At 41.5% G+C, this 24,727-nt stretch overlaps 1 protein-coding gene across 1 annotated transcript in view; it reads right to left on the minus strand.

Moving 5' to 3' along the window:
• Positions 1-22,884, minus strand: part of CORIN (corin, serine peptidase) — a 234,978-nt gene extending 212,094 nt beyond the window's left edge. The window contains exon 1 of the mRNA XM_069105180.1: positions 22,765-22,884. Within this exon, the coding sequence (XP_068961281.1) occupies positions 22,765-22,839 (75 nt within the window). The 5' untranslated portion in view covers positions 22,840-22,884. The remainder of the gene's footprint in view (positions 1-22,764) is intronic.
• Between the last annotated feature and the right edge of the window lie 1,843 nt (positions 22,885-24,727).

Below are 24,727 nucleotides of genomic sequence, written 5' to 3' on the forward strand. Positions count from 1 at the left end.
TTCCTGAAAACCAAGCCTCCTACCACAGGTTCCATGTGACCACATTCAGCCTATTAGGGGGCAGAGTATATTTTCAAATCAAGGAAGGTTCTCAGAGTCACTTAAGCCTATCAAAGAACCTAGAGGCAGGGAAGATCTTAAATTCCAATTCCCATAACATCTACAATGTCCCTTATACAGTTCATCTGAGTTTGGGACTTTGAATTCATTGAGGGACTCAGTTCTTTTTGGGCTTATCTTTATTGCCTGTTATGATTGTTATGTTTCTGTATGCCAAGCACTATACTTGGGGACTCGAAGACGAAATGAAAAAGTCTGTCCTCATGGAGCTTACATTCTATCATGGAAGACAACATACACATATATAAAAATAAATAAAATATAAACAAAAACAATGGATGAGGAGGACACTAGGTAGCTGGTGGGATCAGGAAAGACCTCCCGGGGGAAAAAAATGGCATTTCCTATCTCTTGACTTCAGTTTCTTTATCTGCAAAATGAGGGGGTTTGATTCAATCATATTTAAAGCCACTTTCAATTACGATTCTATGATCCCATAGAAAATAATCTCAGCCCTTATTAATACTCAAAGAAAGTTTAATGAAAGAACATCAATGGCTTATGATGCCTACTTTCCCAACTACAAAATGTGTTCATGAAAATTACCTATGCAAACAACAAAGGCATCATCAATGGGAATAATAATAAGGAACAGGAATGTTTATCAACATGAAGCTAACAAATAGGCAAAGATTTTTTTTTAAATTAAATTATGATGTTTGTTAACTATTTTAAAAACTTTTGACTGGTAGAACAAAATGTTTCTTTAAAAGCACTCTTCCAACATAGGGTAAGTAACTTGTGAGTTAAGAGGGAAGGAGGGGCAGCTAGGTGGCACAGTGAATAGAGCATTGGCCCTGGAGTCAGGAGGAACTGAGTTCAAATCCAGCCTCAGACACTTAACACACAAAAAAAACTAGCTGTGTGACCTTGGGCAAGTCACTTAACCCCAATTGCCCTGCCTTCCCCCTCCAAAGAAAAAAAGGGGAAAAAAAAGAGGGAAGGATTTTAGAGGAAAAGATAATGATTTCTTTTTTTTTTCAAAGATTCCTATTGAATATACAGTTAAGATATCCAAAAAGCAGTTCAAGATGTTCAACTGGGGATCAGAAAGAGAAGTTGGAATTGGAAGAATCATCATCATGGAGATGATAATTGAATCCATGGGAACTGACAAAATTACCAAGTGAAATAGTATTGAGGGAGAGAAGAGGATCAAAGACAGAGACATGGGAGATACTCATGGTCAATGGGCTCAGCTTAGATGAAGGTCCAGTAAAGGAAACTGAAACATAGCAGTCAGGTAGGAGGAAAACCCGAAGAGGAAGAAGTGTGGCAAAAATCTGAAGAGAAGTGAGTATCAAGGAGGTGATAAGTGTCTAAAACTGCAGAGGTCAAGAGCACTGCACAAAGACCATGAGATTTGGCAATTAAGAGATCACTGGTAACTTTGAAACAAGCTGTGAAGCCAGACTGAAGAGAAAAGGAAATAGAGGCATTGATTATAAATGGTCTTCTCAGGGAATTTCTACTCAGGTGCTAAAGGGAGAAAAGATACGGGATAGGACAAAAGCTATTAGGGATAAATGGAGAAAGTGAGAATTTTTTTTTGGGGGGGGGGTGTTAGATACTGGTGTATTTGTAGATTCCAAGAAAGTAAAAGAGATGCTACAGAAATTATAACATGGAATGCAAGGAACTGTATTCCTTGTATTAGGGGAGCCAGTTGCAGATGAGTTTAAAATGTTCTCATGTATAAAAACACATTTCTTCTCCAAAAGAAAATATCTTTGCTGCCTTCTAGTTCATATTATATTGACAAGAAAAAGCACACAGTAATGAAATACATTCCTTAAAACTATCAAGTAGAAACTCTGAGATCGCCGAGTCTGTTAATATCAAAAGGGCCATGTTACTGGATGGGAATATAACCTCAACTTTTCCCTACATGCAGAATCCTGGCATCAAATCAAGATAATTCACCCCTAAAAAAACAGAGTTCATGAGTCAGGGATTCTAGTAGACTTAAGGTTCATTTAAATTTCTCAAATAGGAGTCAGCTCAGCTTTAACAAACAGTTCAGTTTCATTTTTATGCTCGAGAGAAGAAAATGAAGATTGCACTAAGGTCCTGGGAATTTTCACAAGTCTTGGCCCAGGGAAGAAGGAACAACTTCCTAGCCTCACCCTCTCAATCCCAGCTCTCCAATAATAGGAGACCCAGGAGAATGTCAAATTAAGCCTTTCTGCTGAATGAAACTCAAATCAACTCAAATCCCATCATGCCTTTGACATTTTCCTTTCCCCATGGTAATATAACTTTATTTGCTGAGTACACAGGCTTTGTAGGGTATCCCCACCTATATTTTTAACATGGAATTTTCTACATTTAGACTTTCCACTATGGTATTCCTAAATCAGGGGGATTCATACAGGCTGAGAAATCTGAGAGCTCAGCTGAACTGTGGGCAAAAGAGGTATTTTTAGCAGAGACTAGGAGAGCTGAAGGTTCACATATCCTTTTTCTCTATAGAATGAGAAGTACAAAGATTGACCCGTGAAAATAGAATATCCCACTTAAAAACAGCAACAAAAACCTCATACAAAGAAACAACCTAACATCTCAGACATAGTGGGCTACCTCTTTGTGGGAGAACTCTTTCTAAGTAGCCCTCTCCAAGAGGAGAAGTGGAAGAAGATGGAGGATACTGTCACTATCACCATCTGCTCACAAAAGCTAATTTTATATGCTAAGATGATACTAATATTTACCATCCCATGATCACTGATCTAGAGCTGGAAGGGACTTTAAAAGTCATCTAGCAGGGGGCGGCTAGGTGGTATAGTGAATAGAACACTGGCCCTGGAGTCAGGAGGACCTGATTTCAAATCCGACCTCAGACGCTTGACACAAAAACTAGCCGTGTGACTTTGGGCAAGTCACAACCCCAACTGCCCTCCAAAAAGCAAAAAAAAATTAAATAATAAAAAAATAAGTCATCTAGTCCAACTCCTGTCTTTTACAGATGAGAAAACTGTGGCCAAGGAAGTTAAGTGGCTTGATCAATGTCACACAGGTAGAGCTGGGATTTGAATCCAGGGTTTCTGACTCCAAAAACCAGTGCTCCTTCAGCTCCACTACACTGCTTCCCATTTGACTCACTTTTCTAGTATTACTGACATTCAGGTTCTGGATAACTGCAATTAAACTGTTTCATCTTTCCCCCACCATTCCCCACCCTCACCAACCTCCTCCATGTTAAACGTTGTGACACAGTTCATAAAGATTTGAGGATCGTGACCAAAATCAAGTACCCACTAAAGTTAGGTCTCAAACTTTATTTGAATGAAAACATTTAAATAACTTTTCAACTTTCTCTAAACTAGTTACTATACAGTCACAATAGAGGCAGCCAGGTGCCTCATGGATAGAGTGTGTCAGGCCTGAAGTCAGGAAGACTCAATTCTGGCACCAGACACTAGCTGTGTGACCCTGGGCAAGTCACTTAAATCGCCTCAGTTTCTTCATCTGCAAAATGAGCAGGAGAAGGAAACAGCAAATCACTCCAGTATCTTTACCAAGAAAGCCCCAAATAGTGTCACAAAGAGTCAGACACAACCAAAGTAAGTAAACAAATACATTCACTAAAGACATGAAAACTTTCTCCTTCTGATTTTCATGTATAACGGTGAGGCAGAGCTGAATGTTTACTTCTTTATTGCTATTAAAGGCTGCAGATAAATCAAATACAGAAAACAAAAGTTATTGTCATTATATAATCCTTAAAGAAAAAAACAACTGGGTTCATGGATGCTTGAGTTTAATAGAGATGAATTTATAAAGTTATTGTGTTCATTATTAGTGGTCTCCAAACTTTCTTAATTAACAAAGATGATTTAAACAAGTGAGTATCCTCTCCCATGAGGGTGGAAACTATTCTTTATATTGGACAATAAGGCATAGCAGAGACAAACATAAAAATCTAATTTTAAAATTGATTTGAGGGATTTTTCATGTTTTGTTTCAATCTCATTGAGAGATTGGAATGAGGGGATAAGAAAAATGCAGTTGTTAAGCTACCAAATCAATAGGATTTCTTATCATTTCCCCTTGGAAGAACAATTGACAAAGCATTCCAAATGCCAGGCCACAGCTGGTAATAAAGAAGCTTTACCTCAAAATCCATTTAGATCTTGACTCTATTTTTATGTCCCAGGTCTCTAGATTTGGCTTCATAGATTAAGAGCTGGAAAGGGCCTGAGAGGTCACCAAGTCCAGTATCTTCATTTTACAGATTCAGAAATGGTGGCCAAGAAAAGAGAAATTACTTCTGGGAGGACACACAGGTCATCTAGCTAATAACTGAAGTTATGCTTCCTACAGCAAGGCTCCTGATCACATCTGACAATCCCAAAACTCACCACGCAAGCCGGATATGTAAGCAATTGACTAAGCAGGAGGACATTAACTTCTCTGATCACACACACCACCATCAGTAAAATGGATACAATTTTTATCTGATTCAGATAAAAAATTTGATAGTATATTCCATCAATGTGTGTTTGAGCACACTCCCAAAATGTGTATAACTTACATATGAATTACATACATATATTATTACTATGCTAATAATCATAGACATTGTAGAATTTACACAAAAATGTTGTTCTGTTGTGTCTGACTCTTCATGAACCATTTTAACAAAGATACTGGAGTGGTTTGCCATTTCCTTCTGGAGCTCATTTTACAGATGAGGGAACTGAGGCAAACAGGGTTAAGTGACTTGCCCAGGGTCACATAGCTAATAAGTGTCTGAGGTCAGATTTGAACTCATAACGATGTGTCTTCCTGACTCTAGGCCTGACACTATCCACTGAGGCACATGCCTCTACTGTGACTGTATAGTAACTAGTTCAGGAAAAGTTTAGAAGTTATTTAAACGTTTTCTTTTAAATACAGTTTGGGACCTCACCTTAGTACTTGATTTTGATCAAGCCCAGTGTTGCCCCAAAACACCAAAAATAGAAAGTGTTTAAAAGATGAGATAAAGATGAAGTAATATTTGATCCTAAAATCAATATTTGATCAATAGTCACTGGACTACACTGAGGAGAAAGGTGTCGTGGGAGGCCTGAGCTCCAGGAAAATCATTTTGGCAATTGTGTGGAGGGTGGACTGGACTGGAGAGACCCTGAGGTAAGGGGACCAACTGAAGAGGCTATTTTGATAGTCCGGGTGAAAAATAAAGGCCTGAACTAGAGTTGTGGCTGTGTCAATAGAAGAGACAGATGGGAGAAATTTAGAGGTAGAATAACAAAATATCATAACTAATTGGACATGTGGGTGGAGGGAAGGTGAAGAGTCAAAGACATACTGGGGCTGTTAACTTAGGTCGCTGGAATGATGTTGGCACCATCTTCAGAAACAGAAATTTGGGAGAGGTATGTATTGAGAGAGGGGAATAGATAACAAAATGTTATCTTTTAACCTGTTGCAGCCCATTCATACCTGCTTATCCTATACCATTCATTCCAACCAAAATAAAGAGGGGAGAGGTGAAAGAGGGAGGGTCACAGCTCTAAAATGATGGAGGAGGAAGAAACAGAGGACAGAGTATGATTTTCCACAATGAAACCTGTGCAGATACTGGGTGCCCATGTAGTGCTTGGGTAATAGCCACCCTAAGAGGCCAACACTCAGTTCTTAAAGAGAAATGAAGGAGCAGTTAGGTGGCACAGTGAATAGAGCACCAGCCCTGGAGTCAGGAGGACCTGGATTCAGATCTGGCCTCAGACACTTAACACAAAAAATAGCCATGTGACCTTGGGCAAGTCACTTAACCCCAATTGCCCTCCAAAGGGCAAAAAAAAAAAAAAAGAAATGAAGAGAGGAAGCAGAATGAAGGAGTTCTGGGGGATGTGGGTAGAGACCACTGAGTTGGAGAAAGGAATGAGGAAAGGTGATCCGATCTTTAATCCATCTTCTCACTCTGGTGGATCACAGTTCCCTTGGATCAGGTGACCAGCTTCTACTTTAAAGACCACTCACTGCCCTCTATGACACTATACCTCCGCATAGGGCTGGTAATCTACTTTTTGTTGCTGTTGTTACAGAATTGTGATGTTTTCCACTGCCTTTGTAACTAATCACATAAAGGGGGCAGCTAGGTGGGTACAGTGAATAGAGCACCAGCCCTAGAGTCAGGAGGACCTGAGTTCAAATCCAGCCTCAGACACTTAACACAACAAATAGCTGTGTGACCTTGGGCAAGTCACTTAACCCCAATTGCCCTCCAAAAAGCCAAAAAAAAACAAACCCTAATCACATAAAACTGTGCTTCAAAATCTAACAAAAACCTAACAGAACCACACTGGAAACTGAGCAGTACATCAACTGGTGGGGTGCTGGGGTGAGAGTAATTTTTACCAGGGTTCTCCTAAAACAGCTTCTTTCCCCCACTCCCATCCATTCACAACATGGGAGGCTTAGGCCCTTTCCCTTAGCCATAGGAATGAGTATTCCCTAAAAGGATACAAAGCTGAACCCAGGACATAATGAGACCCAGATTATGCAGCTCCCTGGTCACCTATAGGCACAAAAAGTCCCAGCCATGAGCATTCAGAATCTCTCAGACTTCATGGATTCCTGAAAACTATAGGTATCACCTGCCCTTCCCCATATCCTGCCCTGGTGACCAGATAGAGGCAGAATCCAGAGATGCCAAGTGCCATTGTATCCTTTTGCATAGCTTTGCTGGGCTATGGCAAAGTAAACCTTCTTTTGTTAACTGTTCAATGACATACAAGTGTCTCATTTCACCCCCAACATCACTGAACAAAGACAGAGCTGCCTCCCATGTCAGTCAGAAAGGAGGTGCATAACTGATGTCCTAATGTACATTTCTATCCTGCTGACTGATTAACTGACAGTCCAAAATGTTCTATTTGGGATAATAGGATCTTGGACATAAAACTGGAAGGAATCTAAGAACTCATCTGATCCAACCAGAATACAGAGACATTGTGATTTGCCCAAGATCACATAGGAAATAAGTGGCAGAATCATGTCCAAACCCAAGTGGCTTCACTGAGGATCCAATATCCTTTCCACTGTTTGCTTCTCAAGGAAACTGATCAGTAACAACTATAAGCAATGGCTGATAAAAAATAACAAGTCAGGATGACCAAAGTCATCAGCTGGCACTAATGAGCCCTGAAGGAATCCTTGTTCCAGCACCACTTGGCTGGTCTGGACATGTATGAAGCATGATGCCAGCAGAGCATACACGCAGCTGTTGTAAGGTGAGCTGAGGGGGTGATTGCCAGCCGGGTGGGAAAAGGAAATGTTTTAAAGGCACAGCTTCAAGGATAGGGCAGAGCTGAGGAAAACAGAAAAAGCAGTAGATGGACAAACCAAATGAGTGTGGCAATCAGAAAAACTGATCCCAGTTTCTGAGAAGAAACAGGGCAGAGGCTACAGTGATAAGGTGGCATTACAAACAGTAAAACAGGTTGAGAAAATAGCAGGTGTAACCTCAAACCAAAGGGCAGCCTTAGTTACACATTTATTAGGCTAGCAACACTGTTCAGAGCATAAATCTATAGACTCTCTATCAAAACTTAGGTTGCCTAAAAGCAGATTCAGCAAAACGTAGAAATAAAATAAGCCACTCAGTTTCCACTGATTCAACCTCCACAACATCAGTTAATTAACAAGCATTTATTAAGCTCCAACTACATGACAAGAACTATGCTCTCAAATTCATTGACCAGCATTTATTAAGCTCCAACTGCATGACAAGAGCTATGCTCTCACATTCATCCCGTGTTCTGTCAAAGGCCCCTCTATTCTCCAAGTTACCCAGGTTTGTACTCTAAGAGACATCCCCAAATCTTCATTTTGCCCTCATTTTCCCATATTCAATCAACTGCCAAGTCATATGCATTCCACATCTCTCCCATCCACCTCACTCTTTTTTTTTTCCATCCTCCATCTACAGGCACATGGAACCAGTTGTATTTTTATTTTAATTGCTATGCAAAAGAGATGGTCCAATATAGTAAAAAGATCTGGGTTCTCTTTGGCTCCTGCCCCTTGTTAGCAGCACAATCATAGCCAAATCATTCTCAAAGCCTCAGTGACTTCATATGTAAAATGGGGCAATTAGTGTTTGCACCATTGTCCTCACAGAGTTGTGAGGAAAGTGATTTGCAAACCTTAAATTATGTCAGTTATTATTGTTGTTGTTGTTATAGCAGTAGCAAAGTACCTGCACCAACATTTCCATTGGCTACATTCCCCCCACTGACAAGGACATTGCCTCCGTATGACTCCCGGGACATGATACCAGCAATCACAGCAGGATCCGCACAGTATTTTCGTCCAATCACCCTCACTGTGGGCTGATATCTCTGGACATATGGCAAGTACATTTCAGTGAGCCTTTCCAAAGCACGAACACCTTCTCATGCTTCTCTTGTTTCTTGTATCTGAATGTCAAATTTTCTATTCAACTCTGGTTTTTTCAGCAAGAATGCTTGAAAGTCCTCTATTCCACTGAATGACCATATTTTCCCCTGAAACATGATACTCAGTTTTGCTGGGTAGGTGACTCTTGGTTTTAATCCCAGCTCCTTTGATCTCCGGAATATCATATTCCAAGCCCTTCGATCCCTCAATGTAGAAGCTGCCAGATCCTGGGTTATCCTAATTGTGTTTCCACAATATTCAAATTGTTTCTTCCTGGCTGCTTGTAATATTCTCTCCTTAATTGGGAATTTTGGAACCTGGCTATAATATTCCTAGGAGTTTTCTTTTTGGGATCTTTTTCAGGAGGTGATCGGTGGATTCTTTCAACCTCTATTTTGCCCTCTGATTCTAAAACATAAGGGCAGTTTTCTTTGAGAACTCTCTGGAGGATGATTTCTAGATTCTTACTTTGATCATGGCTTTCAGGTAGTCCAATAATTTTAAAATTCTCTCTCCTGGATCTATTTTCCAGGTCAGTGGTTTTTCCCATGAGATATTTCACATTCCCTTCTATTCTTTCATTTGTTTGGATCTGTTTAATAGCATCTTGATTTCTCATAAAGTCATTAGCTTCCATTTGCTCCAATCTAACTCTGAAGCAATGATTCTCCTCATTGAGCTTTTGAGATTCTTTTTCCATCTGGCAAATTCAGTTAAGGCCTTCTTCTCCTCATTGCCTTTTTAAGCCTCTTTTGCCATTTGAGTTAGTCTGGTTTTTAAGTTGTTATTTTCCTCAGTCAGGCTGTTGACTCTCATTTCGTAGTTTTCTTGCATTGTTCTCATTTCTCTTCCCAATCTTTCCTCCACTTCTGTTATCTGCATCTTAAGGTCCTCTATGTCCTGTAACCAGCTTGTATTTTCCTTTGAAGCTTTTGGTGCAGGAGTTCTGACTTCACTGTCTTCTTCCTGTTCCATGCTTTGCTCCTTTTTGTCCCCAAAATAGGAGTCTAATGTTGGAATCTTCTGTCTGCTTTGTTTCCTTTGCCTGGTCATGTGGCCCCTCAGTCACTTTACCCCTGGGCTTTTTGCCACAGTAGGACTCTGCCACCAGACAGGGGAATTTTTGTCCCAAACGCTGGGGTTTTCTCAGCTGCCGGAGGTATTAGATGGGTATCCTCTCTGAGGTCTCCACACACTCTGGCAAGCTGGACACACACCCCAGGACCTCCACCCTAGACGGCAATCCAGATCCAAGCAGGTTAAAGCAAGAGCAATTACCCCTCAGACTGGTGCTTGGTCCCCCTACACTCTGCAGGCCAGGAGCTGAAGCTGCCACGTGGAGCTGGCTGTCTGTGCCTGCATCTCAGAGGCTTCTCGCCCTGGGGGCAAAAGCCATGCACTCCCACTTACTGGGTCCCAAAGTCCAGACTGCACTGACCTCTCACTTTGTCCTAACCATCTATGTGTTGATAAATCTGGAAACAGCCACAGCTGCTGCTGATCTGGAGTCCCTCCAGCCAGCGGCTGGTCAGGCCCACCCTGGGGCTAAAGCCTTGGTGTGGGGCTGGGCTCGGCTCCCAGAGCACTGTGCTGGCCAATTCCTGCCAGCCTGCTAGGCTGTCCTCATCAGGAGGTTAGCTTCTCTGATCATTTTGTGGGTTCTGCAGCTCCAAAGTTTGTTCAGAGTCCCCTTTTTACATGGATTGGGGAAGGTGGAAGCTGGAGCTGCAGGGAGGTCCTGCTTCTACTCTGCCATCTTGACTCTGCCCCCCTACTCCATCTCACTCTTTCTATCCATAATCACCAATCTAGTACAGATCCTTAACATCTCTCAGGTAGGTTACTGTAATAGCTTCCTTTATAAGTTCCTTTCCTTCCAGTTTCTTTCTTTCTAATCTCTACTCCACATAATAACCAAAATCATCTTAAGGCTTAACAGTGGCACTTTCCTATCCTAAAACCTTCAGTGACTCCCCATAGTCTTTATGATAAAATACAAAGCCCTTTGCTGACATTGAAGGCTCTTCACAAAATGGCTCTCAACCAGTCCAATTTCATATCACCCCCTTCCACAAATCCTGTTCTGGCCAAACTGGATGACTAACAGTCTTTGTATTTGGTCTTCTATCTTTTGCCTTAGTGCATTTTGTCTAAGCCTGGTAGGCACACCTTTCTCTTCTCTGCCTCTCACATTACTTGTGTTACTTCAAGTTTCTCTTGAAGGGCTACCCACTCTGTGAAGCCTTCCCTAATTCTCCTCCAGTTTTTTGCTTCGTTATCAACTGTTTTGTGCAATACTTATTTGTGTACATGTTGTATCTCCTCTGTAAAATGTAAACTTCTTGAGGCCAGGACTGTTTCATCTTTGTCTCTGTATTCCCAGTGCCTTTGCATGAACAAAAATAGGTGCATAGAAAATGTTTCATTTCCTTCATCCATTGCCCATCACTCATATTCAAGCCCTTATCACCAATTCAAGTCAACAAGGATTTACTAAGCATTTACTATTTTCAGGGTACTGTGCTAAGCTCTAGAGATACAAAGAAAGATCTGCATAAGTCCTGCTCTCAAGGAGTTCATATTCTAACATGGCAGGAGGGAGCATGCAAATAACTGTGTACATACCAGGTATAAATAAGGGAAATTAGAAGAAATCTCAGAAAGTCATTAGCATTGAAAAAATTAGACAAGGAAAAAACTCTCAAATAAGGTAAAATTAGAGCTTTGACTTGAAAGAAGAAGTGCAGATGAAAGACAACATTCTAGTAATGGAGGAGAACTAGTGAAAATACATGGTCAGGAGATGGTGGCATTGTGTAGGAGAAACAGCAAGGAAGTCAAAAAAGACTATGGGGGGGGTGGGGCAGCTACGTGGCACAGTGAATAGAGCACCCGCCCTGGAGTCAGGAGGACCTGAGTTCAAATCTGGCCTCAGATACTTAACACAAAAACTAGCTGTGTGACCTTGGGCAAGTCACTTAACCCCAATTGCCCTCCAAAAAAAAAAAAAGGCAGGCTATGGCCAAGGTCAAAACCCTGTGGGATATCCATTATTAGCAACTGAATGAAGATTTAGCAAAGGAGACTAAGAAAGAGCCATCAGATAGGTAGGAGGAGAACCGGGAAAGACATCAGTGTTAGGAAAATCTAGAGAGAAGAGAGTTGTTTCATTTAATGATGAGGCTGGAAGCCAGACTGTAGAGTGTTAAGAACTGAATGTGAAAAGAGGGAAAAGGGGTACCTGTTGTGTACAGTCTTAAATTTAGCCACAAAAGGGAAATGATAGCTAGAATGGATCAAATGAGGATTTTTTTTTTAAAGGAAGCATGGCCATGTTTATAGGCAGTTGGGAAGCAGCCAATAGACAGGGAGAGACTGAAGAGAAGTGAGAGAATGGGGATGATAGAGTGGGGTTATCTGCTGGAGATAGGATGGGAATGTGAACATAGATGGGTTAGCATTGACAAGAAGGACCACCTCATTATGTGAGATATGTGGAAGAGGAGATGGTGGCAGAACGCATCCAGGTGATGTCAGATGAGGAGAGCAAAGAGAGGGAGCTCTTGCTGACTGGTCTGGGTCTTTTTTTTTTAGTAAAATATGAGACAAAGTTCTTTTTTTTCTTTGCTTTTTGGAGGGCAATTGGGGTTGTGACTTGTCCAAAGTCACACGGCTAGTAAGTACGTCAAGTGTCTAAGGACATATTTGAACTCAGGTCCTCCTGACTCCAGGGCCGGTCCTCTATTCACTGTGCCACCTAGCCACCCCTGAGACAAAATTCTTAACTGAGATGCTGGGAAGGAGGGAAGGGAACCATGGGAGGAGAGGGGGGGGGGCTTGAGGAGAAATGAAAAGGTTTGGAAAAGCTACTGTGGCGAGTGAGATAGTAAATAAGTTATGGAGATACAAAAGGATTGCCTTGTATCATTCAGAGTTCAGCTGAGATTATGTAACAGATGTGTAGCAGACTCTGTGAGTGTGGGTTTCATGATTTTCTGGACTTTTTTATTGTTATTGTTCAGTAATAAGTAAGAATAAGGCTTGAGATGGTTAGAGTGATCCAAGGCCAAGGATGCCGTAGACAAGGACTGAACGTTAATGAAACAACAGAGATAAAAGAGCTCATTAATTTGCTCAATAAAAGAGGACAGAATGGGACCAAGAGCAGTCACCTCTTTGTGACAGATAGAAGGAGATAGAAGAGGAAGACATCTGAGCGAAATTAGATGAGTAAGAAGGAGAAAGAGAGCTCTTGGTGAGTGGCCTCAATTTTCTCAATGAAATATGTGACAAGAGTTTCAACTTGTTGGAGGTAAGGGGAAAGGGATGCCAAAAACTGAAGATTTTAGGGGAGATGAAAAAGTTTGGAAAACCTGCTATGGGAATGAAATAGTAACAAAGAGATTGCCTTGCTGCAATCACCACCATAACGAAATGCTGCACTCACTTCCTAATTGGTCTCCCCTTCCCCTGTATCTGCCTTCTGTACTCCACCCATCATGCAGCTACCACAATCATCTTCTTCATTTACAAGCCTTGCCATCTTACTCCTCTGTTCAGAAATCTCCACTTTGCCTCTACGATGAAATACAAACTCCTTATAGTTGGCATTTCAGGCTTTCACAGTATGACTCCAAACCACTTTCCCAACCAAATTCCACATTCCTCCAAATTGCATAAACTGCTCCCCACACTTGACATGACAATTATCCTTATGCACTTGAACCAACCTTCCCCCATGTCTGAAATGGATGCCTGCTTCCTCATCTTCATCTTTCAAATTCTTCATTTTTCATATAAGATCAGCTGTCACCTTCTTCATCCATCTCTCCCTGGTCCACACAACTGTTAGTACTCACCACTCCAAACTTTCCTGGAACATTCTGTCTTCATAATCCACTCCTTCCCCCTTTTTCAACCAGACCTATGGTTTCCTCAGTGTCAGGAACTCTGGAGTGAGTAAACTCCCTCCACAATGCAGATCAGCAGCTGTTCCTCTGCTTAAAGAGTCTCAGAGAAAACAGGCTACATCAGAGCTATTATAGGCCAAACGTAAAGCAGTTTCAGGATTTGAAAATCCAATAAGCACTCATGGAACATAAAAACTGCAATTAAAAAACAATCTACAGAATAAGAGATTAAAACAGTCAATTTAAAATGTAAGGTTTTAAAAAGAAACAAAAAACCTCATTTCCTCCTGCCAAACCACGCTGTTTGTTACAGAGGTTTTGTTTTCCTTTCTTTTTCAGTAAGAAGGCGTGTTGGGGGGAAGTAGATTTTCATTGATTGAAAAACATTTTAATTTTTTTTAATAACCAGGCACAGTATTCATTCCATATTTCATTGTTAAGACAGAAATTTCAAAGAAACAAAAGCCTCCCCCCCCCAAAAAAAAAAATTTCAACACTATTGAGGGAGTTAATTTTTTTTTAAATCCTAAGGATCAATTGGCTCTTTTCTGAAGTTTTAAAGAAGGGAAATAAAAGATAGAGCAAAAAGAATATACTAATGTAGAAAGTTAGTAGGGGTGGTATTTGTTATTTTTTATAACTGCAGTACATGAGAAGTATGCGAAAATATAAAGAGGTTGGAGTAGGCATTAGAGGAACCTGACTCTCCTCTGAAACAGACCATAAAGGTCGAATGCCCACACATTCGCAGTCTGTTGTAGAAATGCATCAAACTCAGCTGGAAAAAAAATCTGATAGAGGGGTAAAAGTGGTAAGAAAGAGTGTAATACTAGAGAGGATATATTCCTAAGACCAACAAACTTTCTGATCCTGAAAGGGGAAGAGGTGGGGATGGGGTACAGAAGAAAATCAAGAAACTACAATCTAAGGGGGGTGGGGGAGCTTAGATTACCCTAGACAACTGGAAAATGGTTGAAAAATTATGGTACATTAATACAATGGAATGTTTTTGCTCCATAAAAAAAATGCCAAAAGAGATGATTTTAAAGAATCCTGGTTAACTGATGCAGAGTGAAAAGAACAGAACCAGAACAATTTATACAAAGGCAGCAACACCATTATGAAAAACAACTTTGAAAGATTTAAGAATGCCAGTCAGTATAATGACTACATGTGGCGATTCATGTTACCCACCTGACAAGGTGGACACCAAGTGCAAAAAGTGACATATTTTAAAAATAAAATCCACTGTGTAGATTTATTTTGCTTGATTGATTTTTATACAATGGATTTTTTTCTCTTTTTAAATTGGAGGAGATAGCAATGTCATCATTATAGGAAAAAGATCATTGAAAATTTCTAATGCACAGAAGGAAGTTCAGAAGGAAACACAGACAAGGAGAGTTTTTAAAGTAATGTGTAAAATATTTTATGTGCTTTTTTTTTAAAAGCAAATGATGTGAAATGAAGATTCAAGGTTTCAGAGAAAATGGTATTTTTATTCTACAGTGAATGTGGAAATGTTTTCCTTAGTGTTTAGATTCAAAATTTTAAAAAATTAAGAGAGCAATACAACTCCCCCCCCAAAATAAGGGGGGGGGGGCAACCTAGATAGCTTATGAGGTCACTTAAACAGCTCTAGATCTAAAGCCATGTGATCCTATGATCAAGAAACATGTCAGTAAACAAAAAAAAAAACACAAAAAGGCAATATATATGAAACTATGAACTTTGATTCATTTGGTTCAGTCATTTTTTTCCCACTGCATCTTACTCCATGACCTCATTTGGGGTTTTCTTGGCAAAGATACTGGAATGGTGTAATAGTAATCGAATTTAAAGATTCCCCTATATTGGCTTGGTTTTTGGTTTGATTGTGTTAAAACCCAGAGCTTGTTAATCCCACTTGTGGGATGGACTTGTTGACCTGAAAAGAGAGGGTTGAACTGGGAGGAGCTGGTGACATTGATTTGGAGAGACACAGGAGAGAGGCAGAAGAACTTTTTGGAAGCAGCATCGTGGAGGCAGAGAGAGACTGAGAGGATTGCAGAAGGCCAGTTTGAATTGCCCAGGACTTTTGAGAGCTGCCACGCAGAGCTGCCAAGGACTGAGGAGGCATGGCTGTTATGCTGGTACTTTGTCTGTCTGTTTTGATGTTGTTTTGCCAGATTTGTCCACTGGTGAAGGACAGTCCTGTTGTTGCAGAAGTCTGGGAGCCTTGCTGTTGGTTCAGAGCATGACCTCATTTGGGGTTTTCTTGGCAAAGATACTGGAATGGTTTGCTATTTCCTTCTCCAGTTCACTTTTCAGATGAAAAACTGAAGCAAACAGGGTTAAGAGACTGGCCCAGGGTCACACAGTCTAAGGACAGATTTGAACTTAGGAAGATGAGTCTTTCCAGCTCCAGGCCTGGCACTCTATCTGCTCCACCACCTAGCTGCCCTTTGATTACAGTTGTTTAAAATGTATATTAAATTTAACATGATAGTAATAGGGAAAAAAAATCCAATTCTCTTCCTATCCACAAATTTCTGTACTTTAAACGTTTAGTAAGAAATTAATGATTTAGAAAACTTTCCAGACATTTGCCACAGATGATCTGGTCAAAGTCTGACCACATCTATCCCACAGAACTCAACACAATAAAAGCAGTTGCACTATGGAAAATCAAAGCCTTTTTGATGGCATATTCAAAACAAAAAGTCCACGAGTATGAGATAAATATTGAATTCGACCTACATTTATAACAGCAACATTTCTAGGCTCTATAGTGTGAACAAAAATGAAAGAACCATCTCTATCCTCAAGGGTGCTTACATCCTTGACGCATACAAATAACTGTAATACATCATAGATATTAAAACTTTAGTCATGCTATACTGCTTTAGAGAAACCAAAGATAGCTCTGTGTCAGTAACTGTATTCTTTCCTAAGTTAAAACAGACTATTCACAGTGACATGGCCGGAGGGGGGCGGGGGGAGTGTGGTGGTGGAAATGGCCTTTTAAATACCCTAAAATGTAAATGCTTTCCAGAACACACTGCTCACACAGAGATGACCACATCACCTAACTTTGCAAGAATAGCTTTTGTAGATCTCTGTAATTTCTTTCTCCAACATCACCTCTTCCTCTTCTTTTCATACTCCCTATTTGTTCTTTTCATCTCTTCTCTTCTACTTTATAAGATGAAAACTGGTTCTGTGTCTCACTGATATAGAGAACTCCCAAATAAGGAAAATCCCTTTGTCAGTGCTGGTTGCCACTTTCACTGCATCCGTCCCGTTACTAGTTGACTGGAGCATTGGGACATTAAATGAGCAGCCAGGGTGACACAATCAGTATGTGTCAGAGTCAGAATGTGATCCCTGATTTCCCTGGCTCTGAGACCAGCTCTCTATCCATGATATCAGGTTATGTCTTCCTTCATTTCAGAGGTCCAAAGATATAGAGCTGGGATGGAACATGATAATGGAACCCAGGTCCTTCGATTCCAAATGTGCTATTCTTTCTATTTCCCTCATTCCTTGAGTAATTGGACTGGGAAGGGAGAGAGTGATGGAGGGAGGGAGGAGGGAAAAGAGGCAGAGGAAGAAGATGTGCATGGCTCTTGGCTATCTTTCCAAATGGAGAGGCTATGGAGTGTGCTTCCAATAGAATCATGACATCTATACAACGTACCTTGGACAGAATGTGGACAATGTATGGACATTCTGGTAGTGGTTGGCTAAGCATACAATTAATTGGGGGGAGGGGAGTTTGATTAGATGAGGAGGCATTTAAAAGACCTTAGTCTCCCAGCAATTTTCTTTTGATTCATTAGATCTTAGAAGACAAAGCAATTCACTCATGGCATCCAGCAAGGCCATATGATAAGGAGAAAGGCCTGGAGCCTTCTCTCTTTTGAGACCATTTGGTTCAATGAAAATCATTTAGTCCTTAGCTTAGCTTCTATGTTTGTTCTTTTCTGTCCTAGCTGAAGGCAGCAGAGTCTAACCTTGGAAGTTTTGGATGACTGGAAAAGTGAGTCACAGGAACCTAGGGGTTAGAGTCCACAGGTTTGCTGCCAAAACAGCACCAATATGTTGAGGACCAATGAGGGACCTCCAAGAGTGACATTTGAGATCTAGGCCCACAGCGATAGTCATGACTCATCACCCAGCTGTCTCACTGCATCTGGCTTTGGTAGGGCAGACTCCAGGTAGGAACTGAGCCTGCCTTTGAATCTATTCCCCATCCTAACCCACCACAGCCTGAGCTGGGGTAGGAGAAAGTACATCCTCAAAGTATTGAGGATTTGTTCTTGCTATATATTTGAAGTAAATATCTCTTGGTAAGTGGAACAGTGGCGAGTCACTGGCCCCTAACAATGGGGAAACAGCATATTGGCAGATAAAGCCAATAGCAGTACTGAAAAGAGAACCCCACCCTGTAGCTCCTCAAGGTACCCTATGGCTCTGAGAGGCAGGTACAACTAGTCTGGTGCTGGGAGAGCAAGCTGGAACTTACTTGCTACACTTGCTTCTCCTAATAGCAGTAACATTTCTAATGCAAAAAACACATAAGTTGGGCTATGTGGATTTGAGATGTGTTGGTCTGAACAAAACCTCAATGTTTCATTCTGCAAACAACTAAAACTTCCTCATTCCCATCAATTCCCTCAGATCTGGGTTCTTTAAAAAGAAAAAAAAAAGAATTTTTGTCTTAATTTTTTAGATGGCAAAGAAAACTTTTCTTGGAGTATATTCTCTGTACTGTCATTGAAATTAGTTTCTCCCGCATTTATAACCCCAAAAGGTATAAAAGCAATTACAAGGGATAAAATGGGCAACTTTGATTATGTCAAACTAAAAAGGTTCTGCCCAGAAAAAGCAACATGCTTAAAATAAGGAAAGCAATCAAATTGGGGTGGGAGGGGGAGGAATCTTTATGTCAAATTTCTCTGAAAATAGTTTTGTATCTAAGATACATAAAAACATTCCCCAATAGGTAAGTGGCCAAAGGATTTAAACCACTCTTTAAAGAACTGAAAAGCATTAATGATCACATAAAGGAATGCTCCAAGTCACTAATGAGAATTGCAAATCAAAGCAACCCTGAGATCTTACTGCAAACCCTGCAAATTGGCAAAAATGACAAAAGATGAGAATAGCCAATGTTGGGGTATGGGGGGAAATATAGGTATACTAGTACCTGGTTGGTGGAGCTTTGTATTGTACCATTTTCCCATTGCAATGGAAGACAATTTGGAATTATGCAAATAAAGTGACTAAAATGCCCATATCTTTTGACCCAGAGATTCTACTACTTAGCTTATACCCTAAGGAGCTCATTAAAAAGAACAAAGTTCTCACAGCACACAACAGGAGTTCAATAAATGCTAGTTGACTGAAACATATAACAAAATACTTATAACTTTTTTGTGAGAGCAAAGAAATGGAAACAAACAATAACTAAACTAATTGTAGTACTTGAATATAATGGAATATAACTGTATTTAGAAATTGTGATAATTAGATAATTGTAAATACAGAGAAGTACAGAAAGATCTACATGAATTGATGCAAAGTAAACAGAGTTCAAAAAATACCAGATTATTACAATAATGTAAATAGAACAAACCAGAAGAAAAAAAAATAAAAAGTGAATATTGCAAAAATCCCCAAAACAAGAATGGTTCAGAAGAAGAGATAGGAACAGCCACTCCCACCCCACTCATTTGCAGAGGCAAAAAGTCTGCAGCTGTAGTACATTGCATACATACATATTTTTTGCTTTTCTTGGAGGGAGGGAAGGTAGGGCAATGGGGTAAAGTGACTTGCCCAAGGTCACAAGGCTAGTTTTTGTGTTAAGTGCATTGCATATATTTTCAGTCTTTTCTGTTATATTGATGCTGATTTTTTCCCCTTCTTGCTGTTTTTGTCTTTGAAAATATTATTTGTTATTTGGGCCTGCTCTCTCAGAAGGGAAGGAATATAGGGGAAAACATTTTTTTTAATTATATCAATGATTTGTTTTAAATTTAAAAAAAAGAAATTAGTTTCCTCTACAAATTAGTTTTTCTTTCCTCATTTGACAAAGTAAAATGAAGAAGGGAGCTTGTTCAAGAATGCTTAACATAGGGCGGCCAGGTAGCACAGCAAGTAAGAGCACCGGCTCCAGTGTTGGGACAACCTGGAGATCGAATCCCGGGCTCAGACACTCAGCAGCACACCCAGAAATAACTGGCCGTGTAACCTTGAGCAAGTTACTTAACCCCGATTGCTTAAAAATAAAAAATTAAAAAAAAAAGAATGCTTAACATATTCCTGGGCCTATAACAGGCACTCATGTTTGACAGAAAAGAAAGTACCTCCTTAAGAAAGTGTCAGCTCTTGGTGAAATTCTCAAGCAAATTCAGAATTCATCTAATATAAAGGGTTCCTGATCTCTAAATACCAATCCTCATTTCTCCAAATATCAAGGGTGGGTTTGTTTTTATGGGGGGAGGGAGGAAATATACTGGTGCAGATAAAATGCTAGATTTGGAGATAGGCTGACCTCGGGTTCAAATTCCACCAGAGATACTACCTTTGTGAGCCTGGACAAATCACTTTACTTCTGTTCCTCATTTTCCTCATCTGTAAAATGAGGGGTTTGGACTTGATAGCTTCTAAGAGCCTTCTAGTTCTACATCTAAGATATATGACTAGGGGTACAGAACCTTCAGCCTTGAGGTGGTATGTGGCCTTTTAGGTCCTCAAGTCCGGCCCTCAGAACAAATTTGTGAGGCCACAAAATATGGCTTTAAGGCCACAGGTTCCCCACCCAGTCTATGACCCTAAGGAAAGAAAAGTAGAGCTTTGAAAAGGATGGTTGTCTTGGAATCAGAAAACTGGAGTTCAAACCCCAGTTCTGCCATCCCTCAGGCAAGTCATTGAAGTTCTATAAAGAAGGAAGTTACAATCTAAGCACAATAATAACCTGACTCAATCAAGTCTAAAATGCAAACTGGCTCTAGAGATGGGGAAGAGGATGAATAGTAGATTAAGTGTACCAGCATCATCCATTCTACCTTAATAATGGATTTGACTTTTAAAAATAAGTCTCTCCAGGAGTCTTTAGCCAACAAAAAAGAAAAAATTCACTTCTCTGGGATTCAAAGTTCATCTGGTTTTCACAGTCAAACTTTCCCAAGATAGTTCAAAATAATTAGTGTAGAGAAAATACTCCCAGGGTATATCTTGGCAGAGTTTTTACAACAAACTTACTTGGTAACAAGCTTTTCTTGTTAGTAGTAGTACTTAAGAAATTAACAAATTTTGGTTTATTGGGCATTTTTTTTAATTGTAAAATTAGTCTCTTCTTCCTTTCTTGTTATTTGGGCAAACCAGAGATTATGGGATGTGGGAGCTGAAACGACCCTCTGAAATCATGTAGTCCAACCTTCTCAATTGACAACTGAAGAAACAGGTAGAGAAAGTGAACTGCCTTTCCAGGAGCCCACGCTAGTTGGTGATTGAGCCAGGACAGGAGTAATGTTAGTGCTAACATTTAAATTGTTAACTCTCAAAGGACTAGTACCTTACCTTTCTGAAAAAAAAAAAAAAAAATTTAAGTCCCTTACATAGTTCGGAAAAGAGTGTTTAATAAACAAACGCAATCTATTTATTTACTTATTTTTGGAAAAATCTGTGCTAATTCTCTCTACGAAAAATGAAACTACATAATCAGTTCTTGTGAGGACAATGCACTGGACTCTTGAGATTAAAAATTAAAACCTCTGTTTAAAAAGTCCTACTATTCCAAGGACCTCAGCTAAGGTTTGGGCTCTTCAGAAATACGTAAGCTAAAAAAAAAAACTTGTGGCTTAGAACCCTCTGTTGCCTATTGGGGATGCCTTACCAAGCTCTGCTCCCTGGTGCCCTAAGCTGCGCATTACTGCAGAAAAGCAACCAAACAACCAAGAAGGGGAACCCAGATTCCTTCCTCTCTCCCCATCTCACTCTTCTCCCCCGCCCCCAAGCTACTTGAGCTTTCCATTTATCCCCCCTTGATCCCCGACCCCCCCGAAGTTTCTCGTGTAAGAAGAGCGTTCTCCGAATAGTCTGGCAAATACCCTTGTATCTCCGACCCAGACTGGTCTAAGGATTGCAAGCTGTCGGGAAAAAGTGCGGAAGGTGACTCTCAAAAAGCCGGTCATTCCCTATGCAACAAGTGCAAATAAAGTCATCGGCCTGCACCGCACAAAGGGCCCAGAGAGGAGTTTTGCCCGCAGCTGGGACCACCGGCGGACGGAGGGAAAGAAGGGACAGTAATGGAGAGTCAAGGAAAGGAACCGCCGCTGGCAGGCAGCCTGCAGTGTTTAAAATGTTCCTTTTGGTCTAACCCCCTCCCCTTGCCCACAGTCTCTCTCTTCTCCATCCTTGGCTCTCCAGCGCAAGTGGCAACCACAGTCCTGGGAGTTCCCATGCCTAACCTTCGTAAACTCTCTGGGGCTGAGAGTGGCTCTGTCCTGGAGTGGCCCGGGGCAGCTCAGGACCTTCGGTGACAAACTCTTGCCTGTAGCAGAAGCGAGGCTGCGCTCCCGAAAGTGGTGGAGATACCGGACAGTGGAGAACCTTCTTACCTGCGTCCCTGGCAGCGGCCGGCCGGGAAAGGCAGCTCGCTGAGGGGACGGTGAGGACCTGGGAGCGCGACTGGCTGAGTTTTACCCCGCTTGGGAGAGGGGCAGAAGAGCAGGGTAAATCTGGAACGGTGAGAACTCCCCAGAGGCAACCTTGTAGGGTGACAGCTCAGTTCCAGACTTGCTCTCCTGAGGGCTCTCAGCAGAAGTGCAGACTTAACGAAGTGAGTTTCCCACCCCGCACAAGTAAGGCCGATGCTAGAAGACCAACTGCCGGGCCCCAGGTACGCAAAAACACGGGTAAGCAGCCGCCCCCGCGCTCAGCTAGCCGGGACTCAGACAGCCCTACCTTGGAAGGTGAAAGTCGTCGAGCTGAACCAGGGTAGCCTACAAGAGTAGGCATCCACCGCAAGTGGGGAAAAGGTAAAGACCGAAATATCCCCCGACACCTTCCTCCCCGAGGACCCCATCCCCTTCCCTAAAACCTCAAGAAACCGTTCTTTTGTCCCTCCCCCCACCCCAGACACCCTGGACAGTGGGGAGAAAGCCAGTTGAGAAGAATGCCCAGCCAAGAGAAGAGAGATGATAAGGGCCTCGGAGGGATGCTGGACCAGCTCTGCAGGACCCCTAGAGCTCATCCCCTGGAGACGGCTGGGCAGCCCCATCCCCAGGGTGTTTGGCTTGGGAGTAACTACAGCCATTTCGGGGATATCGGCCCTTACCCGCTCAGGCTGGGCCAGGACTTGCCGGTAGCGCTCTTCTGGAGGCAGGGCAGGGAACTGTTTCATGGAGAACATGCTCCCTCGCGCGCGCCTTAATGCGTCTCTTCACTTTTTCCTTCCGACTCTCTTCCACCCCCTCCAAGCCACTGGAAGAGGCAGACCAACCACTACTGCGTTATCTATCGCCTTTAAAAAGGCACGTGCTGAGCAGCCGGGGGGGGGGGGGGGGGGGGGGGGTTGGTGGGGCCATATTTTTTTTTTTTCCCCCCCCCCCCATCTGAGATACTCCTTTTTCTCCTCCCACATTGAGCTCCACCTATAATGACTAAAAGAACAAATCTCAAACTCCCCACTTCTACTCCACGGGCAGAAAGAAGACTAAGAGGTTATCCCCAAACTCACAGGACCTCTGCAAACCCCAGGGACAGCATCACAGTGCTGAAGGGGTGGAAGTTGAGGCTGAGAAGACATGAGATATGTAGCTCGTGGGTGGAGGAAAGAATTACTTTCTGCTCTATAAACTGTCCCTACCAACTCTTTTCTGCAATAACGCTCTCTTCTTCCACCCCCCCGCCCCCCATCCCCAGTCCAATTCGCAACCCGAGCACGAACTTCTTGATTTAGTGGCAGCTTACTAGCTTAGGCAAATCAGCCAAGTAACGGCAGGCACCAGCAGTAACAGGGGCAATTAGAAGCAGAGCATTTTAAATCCAGAGGAATTAATTCGATGATGTGCTTTAGGGCATAATTAGCATAAGGTGTAAGCAGCTTCAGCTGTGTAACAAGGGAACTAACTACCTAGTCTAACCCATTTTTTTTTTTTAGTGGTTCTGCCTGGATCCCGATTACTACTGTATAAATCCCATCGAACTGCTCTCAATTTGTAAAAACAAGATTTTGCGTACTTAACTTTTCGGAGAAGTATCCATTACCCAATTCTCTGTAATTCCTAAATTTAGTGAATCTGCAGATTCACCAAACTCCTATTCTTCCGAAGATCATTGGAGTTCAGTTTTTCAGTACTGTTTCTGACATCCGTCTCACGGTGTGATCACATAAGTATGGGCGAGTAATTATTTCAAACACATTAAATTATTGCTTTCCTTGACATTCTGAGAGTATTGGAGGTTTCAGGATGTGGCCATGAATTTGGTTTTAGGGATCAAAGATTTACAGTAATGAGAAAGAAAGAAATACAAAACCAATGCCACCAACATGCAAAAGGTGCTAAAAATAAAAACTAAAACGATATGCATTTATTGAGTATGCCTACTGCTATGGGCCAGACACTGTGGCATTACTTTCTGCAATGCAATGCAAAAACAAAAGCTTAAATGGAGTGAGGCTGAAACAAATTGTTCATCGCCTAGGTGGCAAAGTGGATAGAGTGCTAGAATTGGAGTCAGAGAGACCTCAAATTTTGACTTCAGAGGCAAATGAGTTGTGTGGCTCTGGGCAAGTCCCTTAACTGCTGTAGCACCTACCTCCAGGGTTGTTGTGGGGATAAAAGGTGTGCTTTGCAAACCCAAGGTCCTATCTAAATGTAAAATAGTCATAAGATAATTGGGGGCAACTGATCAAGAAAAACTTCACATATAAGGTGGTGCATAAACTGAACCTAGGATCCTAGGAATTCTAAGAGGCTCAAGGAGAGCTTCCCAAGCTTGGGGACAGCCAATACAAAAGCACAAATTGGGGAGATGAGGTGGTATGAGGTGACATCTTATTGGCATTCCTGGGTGGTGCAAGATATCCTCTAAGGTCCCTTTCAGTCCTCTATATAGGATCCCATGAATTCAGTGAATTTGCAACTGCTGAGAAGGCTTTCTGTATATACATTTTTTCACCTTGTCTTCCACTTTCTGCCCCCTGGTGGAGGTGTTCAAGAAAGCCCTGAAATGATCTTAAAGTAAACTGACGCCAGAATTCCTTGAATGTTTTGTAGTTTTTGTTGTTGAGAGGA

This window comes from Petaurus breviceps, unplaced genomic scaffold (genome assembly GCF_028583685.1).
Source record: "Petaurus breviceps papuanus isolate PSGF00001 unplaced genomic scaffold, PetGlider_PUasm1.0 76, whole genome shotgun sequence".
Classification (NCBI taxonomy): Eukaryota; Metazoa; Chordata; class Mammalia; order Diprotodontia; family Petauridae; genus Petaurus; species Petaurus breviceps.